Raw genomic sequence first — 14596 nt, 5'->3', positions numbered from 1 at the left:
AAAGAGCTGTGATTGCAGCGAACAGTAATGGAAATGGTTTTGCTAGATGTGTGTTACTGAAAAGGATTACTGAGTCTTCAATACTTTCAGAACAACAATGCATTAAATGAAAAAAATGTGACAATGTGAACGGTGCCACTCGCAATTATGAACCTACAGAGAATTTACAGAGCTTTAAACCAATTTTCAGCTCATTGTTTAGCTGTCCGACCCACAACTTGCCACTCTCACCACTTTCATAGCATCATGGCTATTATCTAGGCTATTATGAATACTTATTATGTACCTCTACACTGTATACACAGGCTTGTGCTCTGCCAGTGCCACTATCAGCATGTGGTTATTATAGTTTCTGTCCACTAGAGGGTAGTCACACAAAAACTTGAAACCGATAGCTTACTTGCTAGGTACTTATTAAGCTTAGACAATGGTAAGTCCTATGATGAAGAAGAGGGAGGCATCATTTCTAATACTGTAACATTTTCATGGGTTTATAGGCCAGAAACTGTCACAACGCTGACAGAAAAGCAGATCAGCTGGACACTGAATGGTGCTGATGAGTGTTTCACGTTATCATCCTACGTGTTGTAGGCTTGTTTTTAGCTGTCAAGGCAAGGCCCTGTTAACGTTGAGTTAGGTTAGCTACCTAGCTACAGTAATATCAATCAAAACCCACATTTCTCTTGTTTGTCTCAGTACACAGCACTTCATCCCAGCGCTCCCCAGCTCTCGGCCAACACAGCTCTATCTTAATGTTAATTCATTCACTACTCTCTTCCTCCCCACTTCTTAATCAGCTGACTATGGGCGTCTACTCCGTCAGTTAAACGAACCAGATTTTGTTCTCCGCTGCTGCTGTCAGCTGGCGTTTCAGTGCAAATTAGTTGCAACCCTCTTCCGCCCATTCACCTCCAGTTCATTATATCCAGTGCCCAGGTCGGGCTCATCAGACTCCACTCCTCATTACATCCAGATCTTCAGCCAATCATCTTCATTCCATCACCACCACCAGCATCTAGGCCCCATCAGGCGGGGTTCCTCTACTACTCACAGTTTCAACTTCCCTCTTAAAATATATAATGGACACAACGATGGAGCCTAATCGCTAAAGGGGCCTAGTCTCTCCTAAATGAAATGATATCGTTGCTGTTACTGCTCGACCTGTAGTTTATCAACCGTTTACTTACGAGTCTAAAATCAGTTTCAAAGGTGATTATTTATTTGCGTTGTGTTCATCACTTGTTTCTTGTTTCTTATTGCAGGTAAAATGTCTCTTTAGCCTCGACATGTAGTTAACATCTTTGAGGAGACACATCAGCTGTGGCTTGATGTAACACAGAGCTATAAATCCTGCTGATGAAAACTGCTACTGCTAAAACTACATGACAACAACACATGGGCACAACATAAAATCGATTTTTGGCGGCGTTCACCTGCATTTTCTGCCTCTGAATTGGCCTGTGTTTTCATCTGCACCACTGGTCCCACTCACCCACAGTATGGCATAAGTAAGATATCATATAATATGACGTTATAAAAATGTTACAACTTTAACTTTGACTGGATGAATATCAGATAACTCTTACAATCTGGCTTTGACACTGTCAGTCTTGAAATTGATAGAAACAGTTTCTGTACAATGCTGAACAAAAACATAATATTTAACTCCTGTATTCCAGCCGTATTTTTGCATTATGAGACAATCTGGAGCTCTTACTCAGCAGCTGTTACCCTGAAGAGTGATCATCTATCCCCTGGAGTTAAATGCTGCACAGATAATAAAGTAGCAGCAGACTTCACATAGTGCAGAAACTATGCAACACTTCATTGACTATAAAATAAAAAGGTTAATGTAACATACATTTATTATCAGGTCCAACGTCCAATGATCATAACTGTTAGTGGACATAACGGTCCAGAGGCTTCACCATCAGTTCTCTGTGATCCAGTCATGACTGAAACAGACGGCACAGGACAGGCAGCAGAGCCAGGCTATAATGGCTCCTTCAATTAACCACCATTTAATTTGGCCTGCTTGACTGGCCTTTTGTGTTCGGCAGTAATAGCCATTAGAGAGACTATAACACGCCATTTAATGGAGGAACAAAGAGCAAAATTATTTCGGAATAAAAGACTGCATGACAAATCAGGTGCAGAGTGAAGCTATTTGATCTGAGGAAAACCAGAACGGGTTGCAAAATGGCCAGAGTGCTCTTTCCTGGAGAAAATGGTATATACACACACACACACACACACACACACACACACACAGACATACCTACAGTATATAAACCACACACACACACACACACACACACACACACACACACGAAGAGGAACATTTTCACACTGCTGCCTGCTGTGTTGAATCTGTACCTGCAATACAGCCACAGGCAAATGGAGAGGTAATGGAGCGTATGAAACTTCCCACACTGCCCCTCAACGTGTCTGTCCATCCCTCTGTCCATGTGATGGCGACTCAAAGAGCGTCTATCCATCATCTGGCTCTTTTTGCAGCATCATAACCAACATAAACCTTATTTTTCAAAGCATTGGATGAAATACACTAAAGACCAGTTTTGGGAGCATTTTGAAGAAATACTCTGGCAGCAGCAGTGACTGGCATTTAAGAGGTGACTTCAAGGTTACTTTTAAAAAAAAGTGAGACACGGAGAAATCAAGAGACTCTCTGTGCTGTGAGTACATACTAGTGTATGCTTTAGCACCTTGTGCGTTGATATTAAAGTACACAGCGACAGGAGGCCCTTTTCTAACACAAGAGCTTGTGTGTGAGAAGAAGAGTGTCTATATGCGTCAGGTTTGTGCCTTGTAAGGATTACTGTACAGAATCTCTCCCGACAGTCAGCATTTATGTTTTTTCAGACTTTGCAGCTGACAAAAAAACACTTTATGTTTGTCCCCACAGGGAAGCTGATGATGCCACTTCAGGGGACATGATTCATGCTGTCAATGTAGTGATGTATATGAGCTGTGAAACCTAAGGTGTAACTAAAGATTTAACTTAAAGACAGAAAGCCTGCTTCACCTCAGTTTTCAGTTTATTACAGCTCAGTATCGACCTGCTTGTGTTGTCATTACATGTCATCATTGATCTTTTGTGGACATCTTGACATTTGCAGCACCTGCAGGGATGGGTTTTCTGCCCTTAGCTCCAGGTGACAGATAATAAATACCCCCGTGCCTAGACCGCAAGCGTATCAGACACGTTTTTTACTTTCACGTCTCAGGCAACAGACACGCTCATATTTCAACCTCTGGCTCTCGTCTCACAGGTGTAACAGCGACCTGTCACTGTTTTTGACAATACACGCATAAACATGAGGAATGACAGCTATTTAATGATTTCAAACTTCCTGGGTTTACTACAATTTACCATATATTTCAGGGTTTTATCATCATTTCATTTTAAAAAAAATCACTTTTATCATATGATCAGTCATGGTTTGAGTTTTTGGTTTAGTTATTTAGTATTTTTTGTAGTTCTTTAGTTCTTGGTTCTCCGATTTGCCGCCTACTTCTCGTGTTTTTGCTGCCTGCCTTCCTGCATTTTGACTTTTGGATTTCATCTTTTATGTAAATAAAGCTCGCTTTTTGCTCTTTTATCTGGCTGCCTATGTGTCTTGCGTTTGGGTCCCCTTTTGTTTAAACGTGACATTATCTTATTTTTTTGTTATTATCTGACTGGATGATCTTGTTATACAGTAGCCTATGGCTATGTAATGTTTAAACATGAAAATAGCTAGGGATGCACAGATTTATTAGCTGAACATCGGCATTAGCTGACGGCAAATAAGAGGACATTCACCGATAGCATTGGCTGATGTTTACCTTTGTGTTATATAAAATTTGTGCTGGCACATTTGTAAACTGGTGGCTCGTGATATGCCATCGGCTCTGTAAGTACTGAAAAATTGTCATTAAAATTAAATGAAATCAAGAAGTCTTTTGAAACAGTTAGAAATTAGCCTACTTTGCCTTCAGATTCAGTGTAATTTCATGAATGACTTTAGTGTCTATGCATCAGCGTTTAACAAAAATGTGATCCCAAATATTTACACATATCAAAGACAACAATGAAACCTGAATAGATAATCACTGAAACAACACTGATGTGACATTTGCAGTCGAGACCCGAGGTTAAGGGCGAGCAGTAGAGAGTCTGGGAGGAGGCTTTGCCCTGTCCTCGCTTCTAAACATCCAAATAAAGATCAGTTATCAGTCCAGAGGCAGGTTTAAGCTGCCACAGTGTGAAGGAGACTGTCATCTGACTTGTAATGACACAGCCTGAGAGCCATCACATCTTTGATGGGAGACTTAAGCAGAAATCCATTTCAGTGAGCCTGAGGTGAGGAGGTTCAGAGAGGAGGGTTTGGAAAGAGCAATCTGTTGTGATAAGGTGTTGGCTGCACATTTAGTGATGGAGGCTTCCTCTGAGGACGGTTTCAGGCAATTTCATATTATTACTGTTCTAGATAGAGTATTTTTACAAAATCTGTCACACAGAAGGAAGACAGAAGTATTTTGTTTCACCATTAGTTGTCCTAATTGTCACTGCCTCCATGCTTCATCACACATCAGGAAATGTGTGTTGACAACACAGGCGGGGGGGTGCAACAATAAACTCCCGGGCAGAAAATGGCTGCTGTGGAGCACTGTGGTGAATGTGTGACCGCAGCACTGTTCCCTCAGCAGTGATCATAGTGGTCATATACATCCTTTGTCTCTCACCTGTATTCTCACTCTCCTTTCTATATATCGACATAAACCTAGTCGATAAATCCAGTGCAGAAAATGAATCAGCAATTATTTTAACATTTTATGGTTCTAGCTTCTCTTAAGTCAGATTTTTGGTTTTTTTGATTTTAAACTGAACAATTCATCAGTTTGAATTTTTCAAGGAAGATAATTAACATTCTTTGATTCTGGTTTCTTAAATGTGAATATTCTGGGTTTTTTAAACTCCTCTATGAAAGTAAACTGAATCAAGAAAATAATTGACATATTAATCAACAATGAAAATAATCTTTAGTTGCAGCCCTAAACTGAATATATTTGGGTTTTAGGCTGAAAAAGGAAGGATTTTGAAGACCTCAACTTGGACTATGAAGAATAACAACTGTCATTTTTGTTGTGTCAAGTTTCATACAACAAATTATTAATCAACTAACTGAGAAAATTATCTAAATATCACTGATTAAAGAAAATAAAAATAGTTGCATCATCAAAAGGAAAGGCAAGTGCAACACTGCATATTATAGTTGTAAGTTGAAGCCTTAAAATACGGTTCCTGTTAAAACATATTCAGCCAATTCATTATTACAGTGAGAATTATGTTTATCCAACTGGTTTTTCGTCTTAGGAAGTAAAGAGAGTCTTAGGAAATAATCATATAATCCTTAACTTTAGGTTTCAAAAGGTAAGATAAAAAATTCTGATTTCAACATGAAAAAGAAAGATTTTTAATAGGCATAAATGAATATGCAATGTGAAATTAGAGAAATAAAACCCCTGATACATCCAGCAGACTGAGGTTACCATGGTGAGAGGAGTGACTGAAGCTGTGCCCTGCCTCCTATTGGTGGACCGCCCCGACTGATTTAAGACCTGTGGTCCTGGATGCCACAGAGCAGGTGGTGAACTCCATCTGCACCTTTAAGAGGCTGCAAAGAGCCCTGCTGTAAGTTATATCTGTTCAAAAGCAATTTACTGCAGAGGAGGTAAATATCTCAGGCATAATTAAGTATTTGTAATGTGTTGCTGTTCTTGAATGTGGCCCATCCTCTGGGAAACCTAAAGTCACTTCGCTACAGTGAAAATCATAAATCATCCTATCTAAGACTGAGCATGTTTTAATGTTTTTTAATGTTAATGTTTTAATTGAACGCAACGAAAGTGAGAAAAAAACGATTGGCTCCGTCCGTTTATCCAGATCTGCACCAAACATCAATGGGGTCTATTCTGGGCTGAGACCCATCATCCATCCAAGTTTCATGAAAATTGTCAGTTATAGACCTATTCATCTTATAAAAACATTTCTTACAACTTCGAACTACCCTGTTTATACTATTTAAAGAAATATATGATAAGGTTATTTTCCGTATTTATGAAGCACCACCAGATGTGTGCAACTGGATCTGTATTAACACTGTAATTTTAATCAGTGCTACTGAACTGTGATCTTCACATTGTTTGCTCTTTGTAATTTGGTTTGCATTATTCAGGATATAAAGAAAATATTATTACAGAGACAAAACAGGAGGTTATGTTTGATAAATAAACTCGACACCCTACTGATTCAGCACAGCAGCATTCAATTCGATTATTATTATTTCCTTCGATAATATAATTCCTACATGGAGTTAAGTGACATTTTGTAATCACAACACATTAAACTTGACCTGTTTAACTAATAAAGTCTTTAATATAATGTACAATATATCATGATATTATCACATTTAAGCCTTTTGCTTCCATATATTACACTTGTAATACAGGTTCTTGCATTTTCTCATGTGGTTTTAGTTTAATAAAAAAATGTTCTATGGTAGTGTAATGTCCTTGTTTGATTGCAATTTATCTAGCCAACTATCTAGAGACTTTTTGGATAAACACAGATAAATTTGTGCACCAGTTGGCTGTCAAACTTGAATACTTTTGGTGTAATAATTACACACACACACACACACACACACACACACACACACACACACACACACACACACACACACACACACACACACACACACACACACACACACACACACACACACACACACACACACACACACACACACACACACACACACACACACACACACAAAACACAGCTCCGGTAATTACGATCTTTTTTCCAACCTGAGAGTGACGAGTCTTGAAGAAAATCTTCGGTAGGTCATGACAAAGAGAAATATTCCTCACACGTCAACAAAAAAAATGTTTGGTGTGTGATTGTTCATTCCTTGGTGGACTTTATCAGCAGGAGCCATGAGTCCATTGACAGTGAAGGGCTGGAGCTCAAGCTGCTCCCATCCCAATCTCGTTCCACATGATTATTCTCAATTTCACAGCTGATGGTTTTTTACTGAGACAGATGGCAGCAGCCAAATGCCAAAGTACAGAGGAGAACGCTCTTAGGTGGGGGAGAAAGTTAGAGAGGGAGAGAGAAGATAGGCTGGTCACTCAACTTCATCACCGCTGTTTGGGATAGAAGTAATCTGTGAATGTGACCTATGGGTGCAGGATGGTGAGGGATATGGGGAGCAGCTAGATCCCGGCTCTATCAGCACAAACCTGGGTTTATGTCAACCTAACAGTGATGGAGAAAGTATTCAGAATTAAAGTATAAAGGTAACTCAAACAGTTATTTAAATAAAAATATCTGACGGTATAGAGAGGAAATGTCTCTCTGGTGGAGCTGATACATGACGAGTAGACACAACTAAACAATGATTTTATGTAAGACGTCAAAAAAACTGAAAAGGCTGAGACCAGAAGCAGTTTTCATCTTTAACAATATGTTGAATTCTATAATCTTATCAAATCTTTTTAAAATCTAGTAGCTCTGCAACTCTGAGATGTAGAGGAGTAGAAGTGTTAAACATGCGTTTGGTGAAATACTAAAGTAAAGTATAAGCACCTCAAAACTATCCCTAAGAAGAGAAACTGAGCGAGTGTATTGAGTTTTTCATTGGTTTGGTGACAATAACAAAAAAAGAGTATAGATGGCTACTGTATATCCTTGCAGACTAAAAGAAACACTGACCCAGACCAAGCACCAGTTCAAGAGCGGCAGTGAAAACATCTGCTGACCTGGGACCCTTCCACACTCCGGAGATATTCAAGTAGCAAATCCTGACAATCATTGGGAAATGTCATCATTTGGGTTTTCAGCTTAGATGTTTCCCATTTTATTTTGGACCTCGTGTGTCTTTTTGTGACTTTCCACTTCCTGTCCTTTTCTGCCCCTTTTCTGTTTTGTATTTTATGTAGTTTTTGTATTTCTCTTTAGCTTTTGGATTTGTCTTGGATTTTGGTCCCTTTTTAATAATACACAACAGCAGATGTTTGATATTTTTTCTTTAAAAATCATATTTGATTATCTAAACAATTACCCATTATTTTTTTTGTTTATTAGCTGTTGAGTCCTACATTTGCAATCTGCATTTTAACAATACTCATAAATCAGCATATACAGTAAATATTAAGCTCTGAGTGGGGACAGGTAAGACAGGTTCCTTGGCTATTTAAGCAGTTGTCTCTCTTCAGTGCCCCCTATAATTGCCTTTAAAAATACCCTGGGTGGTCTTGCACCACAATTTGTTGCACCCGCTTGAAGAGCTAACCAGACCTCTCAGGTCATTCTGCAGTCGTCTCGAGAAACTGAATTTTTGATGCTCCTAGTGACTGAAATTGCCTTTTAGAGGACTTGAGATGGAGATGTGCTCAGACTGTCACTTTATTTTCAAAGCAGCTTTAAAACAGATACCCATTGAGCGAGCTGTAATCCGTCTGCTCATCTGTCTGTTGAGTTGAGCTTTGCCTTTCTTTAGGAAGCTGGTGTTGTGAATTTAATTCTTAATGTTTTTTAGACAGTATGGGTCTGGCCCAGCTGTGAAGACACCTAAGAGACTGACAGAATCACCGAAGGTAAGGGGGGAAAAAATACTACAAACTCCCCCAACCTCACACAGGGGAGTGCTAGTGAAAATTACAGCATCACTCTGGAGAGTGGGCAGTAGGAGGTGCATGATTTGATGAATCAAGGACCTTTTGTTCACAGCGAAAATGACTGCTTGCATGCAGTTGGAAAGAACATCTCTTCTGCGGTGCGGCGGTGCTTGGCAGGCAGGCGGGCGTCATTTGGAGCCATTTAGGTTTGGAGCTGACGCAGAGGGGGACGGAGGAGAGCAAGGTCATTTAAAGAGGATGCAGAAGATGATGATGTGGCCAGCGCTGGGTGTTTAAGTGGGCCTACTCTGCTTGAATTGAGCAGCAGCTGAGTATGCCATGGCAACACTCACGATAATGACAGTGTGAGACGCATACTATAGGAAGAAACAGACTGAGGTGAAATATCACAAGGAAGGCTCACACATAAGCTGTTTCAACATAGTCGATAATGTAGCGGAGGATGCATTGGGGTACAGATAAGGCTATAAGTCAATCGCTCTGTTGATCAATCAATTGAAAATTATTAAGTTACTAGTTTTTAGTTTTTTTTTAACCTTTATTTGATACTAACAGTCAAAGACAGACAGGAAACTGGGGAGAAAGAGGGGATGACATGCAGCAAAGGGCCCAAAGGTGGAATCAAACACGCTCCGCTGTGCTGAGGACTCAGCCTTGGTACATGGAATGTGCTCTACCAGATGAGCCAGTGGGGTGCCCCACTGATTTAAATATTTTTAATTAGCAAAATGCCAAATATTCAGTGATCCCAGCCTCTGACATGTGCATACTTGCTGTTTGTTTTGTCCTCAAAGATAGTAAAATAAATACTGTTTGGTTTTAGACTGTTTGTCAGAGAAAACAATGACATTTATCATTCATTATCAATTCGTGCTGGGCGATAAGGCCTTAAAACAATATCCAGATATTTGGAAGTCTCCTCAAAAGCATTTTATAAATGCTACAACTGGACCACAAAATCAAATTCCCCCCAAAAATGAGCAATATCAATATAGTAGGGATAAGGGCTGCAATATATTGGAAGAAAACTGCGATATTTTGCTATATTTTGGTTACGTGATGTATACCGCGATATGAAAAACTTCAGGGATTTTTTCGCAAGATAACTTGAATAGCTCTACAAGGAAAAATTAATCATGCTAGAATGATTGAGGTTATTTAGGAGGAGAGTGCATTTATCAGGATCCAAATCCTGCAACTCTCAAGTAACCAAGAAGCCCTAAATTAAACTAAATTAGACAGATTTCTCTTGAAGATTAGTCAAGGGAAAATGAGAACCATTGAAGTTTTCCTCTTGTATCAAGTAGTAAAAAAAAAAAATTAATTTGTTAATTAGTATTAGAACAAGTGGAACTGGTAAGTAAATAAATTACATTACTTTACTGTAAAACAGCCTTTAAAACCAGGAAAAGACAACATGTGTGTCATATCACGATATATATATATATATATATACATACAGTATATTGTCCTGCCCTATAATCAATCTGTTGCATGTGAAAATATCCATTGAAAGCAGACTGAGAACTTCTTCCACAGATTACTTCAGGTGGCATCTGCACAAGAGCACACACACACACACACAGGGCTACAGTGTGACACATCCACAAGGCAGTCACACCTTGACTGAGACTTTTGTGGGCAGAGCCAAGGTTTAAATAATTGCTCCATTCATTAGCCTGGTTTATAACACTTGACCTCCATCAACAGACAAGAAATGATACTTCCTTAACCTACAAGATTTAAACTATTTCAAATTGAAGGCAACAAACGTTAAAGCAGGAAAAAAGGTGGCATCCTGGCATGAAGGCTCCCCAAACATTCACTACAAGTTGGCTCAAGAACTACATTATATTAAACACACAAAAAGTAGACAACACCTGTACTGAGGAAATATCATGTTAATGTTAGAAAAGTAAGTCACCTACAGACATACTGTCCCTCTAATGGGATTACTGCGGGACATTAAAGTGTTTTCTCATTAGCAAACAAACAGCTTTTAGCCAAAACAACAGCATTTTCACGCACTCATGACTCGTGTCACAGACAAACACGTCTCGGAAAACATTCAGTCGACAGACAGGAGCAGTCCCCGTGTGTCCAGAGCGACACAAACACACAAACAGCCTCTGCATGTTCAAATTAAACGTGTTTTCCTCTCCTACCTGTGTGAGACGCGTCCTCGGCTCCTCCGTCGCTGCTGTCCATCTCCGGCTGTCACAGATTACAGCGCGAGCTCAGCTGCGGGCGTTTCAGTCCCGCGAGCGAGTCAAGAAGAGATGAAGCACGCGGGGAGTGTGTGTATGTGTGTGTGTGTGTGTGTGTGTGTGTGTGTGTGTGTGTGTGTGTGTGTGTGCGCGCGCTGTGCCAAGTGCCGCCTGCGCGACTGAGATACCACACCGCTGCGCGCGAGGAAGAGAGGGACACAGAGAAAGAGAGGAGGGGGGGCAAACAAATGAATCAGTGAGAGAAGACAGAGCTGCTGAGGAAACTGTTTGAAATGTAACATTTAGATGTGTTTAAACCCACATGATTCACTTTTTAGAGGACGCGTGTGTGTGTGTGTGTGTGTGTGTGTGTGTGTGTGTGTGTGTGTGTGTGTGCAGGACTGTACGGAGACGGTCACAGCAGTGAGGTGAATATAAATGTAGAGGGGAAATGCAGCATTTCTAAGACCATCAAACGTTTTTCCAGTAAATTCGATGTCGTTACACTAAATAAATGTGGTTTTCTTGGTGTTTTAGTGTCTGGACATATCCAGTAGGCTGCCCACAGGGGCCTTAGCCAGGATTTAAGAAATACGCAGGTCATGCCCTCACCCCCAAACCAATCCATCCATCCAGAACATTTTGAAGACTATAGTATATTCATTCCTCTGCATTTTGACAGGACATATAAACAGCGAATAGATGAAAATTGGACTCAAATTCTGTCAGAAGACAAAGAAGATAAGAAACAAATTTTGACTTAAAGTGACTACGAGGAGCTTTTAAGTGTTTATGAAACAGTCTCATGATTCCTCTCGTCGCTTTAAATGTATTAAGCGTATTTCTTCATTTTGTTTTATTTTAACATCTTCTATGAGGCACTTTGGATCTTAATTTTAGTTTTGCTCTCATGTATCCTGTGAGTCTTACTTTAACCTGTATTTTATGTGAGGCACTTTGTAACCTCGCTTAGATATGTGCTATATGAATAAAGTGATGATTATTTAATATTATATAACATATTCCAATATTTGCTTTTAACATTAAGACATGTGGCCAAGTCAGGATGGACAAAATATTGGCAGATAACGTTTCTTCAAACCACTGATACGTTCACATATGTACATGCCATAGGCTTATGTACCATATTGACATTTCTACAATAGGCCTACGTGTCATATCACGTTTAGATTACATGTTTATGGCCTGACTGTCACATCAGGAGGTGGAGGGGATGGTGGTGGAGTTAAAGGCAAGAAGGCTGTTGAGCCAGTGGCCGCAGTTTGAGGCTGTGTTTCAATATTTTCTAAACGTGACACATCTGGATATTTTTAAGGAGAGCTCAGGACAATTTCCAGTTGTTTTTGTGGCGACAAAAGCCAGACATTTATGACAACAAGTGGGGGTGTCTGAAGCGTTGTTAAAAGCGATCGAAACAAGCCAAAACATGATATTTTCCTAGTGCTGTCACTTTTTCTAAACTACCTGAAAATATACAGTATCCACCATATATGGCATTACTAGAATATCTACAATAAACATATCAGCCAATCTGCCTGACTGATCTGGGCTCTACTTAATAGTGTTACTAGAATGGCACTCAGTAGAGAGTATACCTCTGCCAACGCCAGAGAGTCCTCTCCATCTGCGTCAAAGTGTACTCACTCATAGATACCAGCCACCTTTCATCAACATCCATGGATTATTATTAGCTGTGAAATTAACAAAAATGTAAAAAAATAAATAAATAAACAAAATAAAGAAAGCCCAATCTTGCTAAATTAAAGAAAGTGAGAAAAGATTCCAGTATCCGTCTCTTTATTCTGATCCGCACCAAAAGTTAATGGGGCATATTCTGGGCCGAGACCCAACCTCCATCCAAGTTTCGTGGAAATCTTTTGTCTAATGCTTCTGACAAACCGACCCACCGACTAACAAACATGACGTCCTTGGCGGAGCTGACATCAGAGAAGATCTTATGAATCTGCCTGGCAATTTAATGTTGCACTTCCTGCAAGAGAGAGATTTTAATAAGAGCAGTCAAAATTGAGGATGTCTGCAATTTTCTGTCCCCATTACGGGTCAAACTCATAAAACACTTCATCCTACAATTCCCATAACGCAACTGCATAGTGGTTTATTACAACCCTGCTTCCTGATAGAAGCCCATGTCTTTAAAATGCCATGCCTCAAGTTTTTGACATTAGCTTAGTGTTCAAAATGTGTAGTCTCCAAGGCCAAGCTGAAATAATCCTGACGAGTGGAGGACATCTCTAAAATGTGCCTGATTTTGTCGTCCTATTCAGCCTTTCTATTATTTGTTCATTCTGTCTAGTGAAAATCTGCCTGACCTCACTTGAAGTCTTTGTAAAACACCTCCTGGCTTATTTACAGCCTTAAAACAATGCTAATAATGCTTAAAACCATCTACCACATAACAACCACTTGAGTTAAGATAAATTGGTCGAGGGGTCAAAGGAAAATGTTGTATCACACTGCCATTGTCAAATCCCCTCCACCTTTAGGTCTTGTTTGTGTGCTGCATGGCCTATCACCAGCCATCGCTCCCTAATCCCACCCCCTTTAGACCCCCCTCATTAACATTGTTGGGCTATGTTCAAAAGCAAATGCCTGCAGATGAATTTCAGAGTACAGTGACGCGGGGCACATGCCTGTAAACGCTGCTTCCAACTCGGTGGGTGTGACGTTTAAAGTCAGCTGTCAGCCAGACCCTGATGGATGCACGGTGGAAACATACTTGGAGTTTGAGCTATGTCCTTCCCATTGAAGTCCTCTGGCACCCTGCTTGACCCCGCCACAAGGCAGCCGCCCTAAAAATAAAGGTGCGCATTGTGTGCACATGCAGCCAGAGACAAGGGTGTAAGATATCACGGCTCATCAAGTGCTCCTGATGTCTCTGCTTGTGTGTCTCCAAGCTAGCCCAAACTGGATACTCCCACAAGCAGCCTCATGTTGTTAAGGTTGAGGATTCAGTGGGTATAATTGGTCGCTCCATTTCCATGAAGCTCCAATCATCATGTTCCCTGCATCAAAGTTTCAATCATCAACTTGAGTGGTTTCATTAGGGGGACATTTTTATTCCTCTGGTCCCAGAATTACCGAGAACCCGGCCGCTCATCAACCCCTGCACATTTCAATTTAACCTGGTCACTATGGCAACGTTGTTTCCCCACCCCGACTTTTTCGGAAAACGTATGCATATTTGCCTTTTGACTTCAAAGTTTGATTGAGATGGCACTTGAAGGATAAGAGCGGCTCATTTAAAAAGATGGAGCGAGAGTGTGCAGGAGAAGAATAGCACCTTTGTGAAAGCTCCAGAGCTCTGTAATGACTGCAGTTCACAGTTTGGAGCAGCTTAACCCTCGGCAGTAAAGAGTATTTGAGCGTGACTACAATAATCAACTCCTGACAGACACTACCTCAGTAGTTAATAGTCCACTGCAGTGGCTGCAGCAAGTAGCCTTTTGACCATTTACTTGTCAGAAGGCCTAACTGATTTTTTGACTGTACATTCATTGTCAACTCTTAGTCAGTAAATTCAAGGTAAGACAGAAAAAAGTGACAAATGTCAGTAAATTAAACAGACTTTTCGAAAATAGTTTTTTCCTTTCAAAGAAGCTAAAGGTCTCCAGAACAGATTTCAGATTGTGGTGTTTTGA

At 40.2% G+C, this 14596-nt stretch overlaps 1 protein-coding gene and 1 long non-coding RNA gene across 3 annotated transcripts in view; one reads left to right on the top strand and one right to left on the bottom strand.

The window, feature by feature from the left end:
• The window catches only part of LOC311250898 (zinc finger protein 385B-like), an 81060-nt gene extending 70101 nt beyond the window's left edge, over positions 1-10959 (bottom strand). For both annotated transcript variants that reach the window (XM_084343038.1, XM_084343039.1), the window contains exon 1: positions 10875-10959. In XM_084343038.1, coding sequence (XP_084199164.1) covers positions 10875-10917 — 43 coding nt within the window. In that variant the 5' untranslated portion in view covers positions 10918-10959. The remainder of the gene's footprint in view (positions 1-10874) is intronic.
• On the top strand, positions 8605-9531 carry LOC311250380. Its single transcript, XR_014621276.1, has 2 exons — positions 8605-8667; positions 8801-9531. It is a non-coding gene; the product is annotated as an uncharacterized lncRNA (long non-coding RNA).
• Positions 10960-14596: the final 3637 nt, after the last annotated feature.

The sequence above is a fragment of the Pagrus pagrus genome, assembly GCF_965226575.1.
Source record: "Pagrus pagrus genome assembly, chromosome: 21".
Lineage (NCBI taxonomy): Eukaryota > Metazoa > Chordata > Actinopteri > Spariformes > Sparidae > Pagrus > Pagrus pagrus.
The sequence above is the reverse complement of the archived record's forward strand: the minus strand, read 5'-3'. Positions and strand labels throughout refer to the sequence as shown.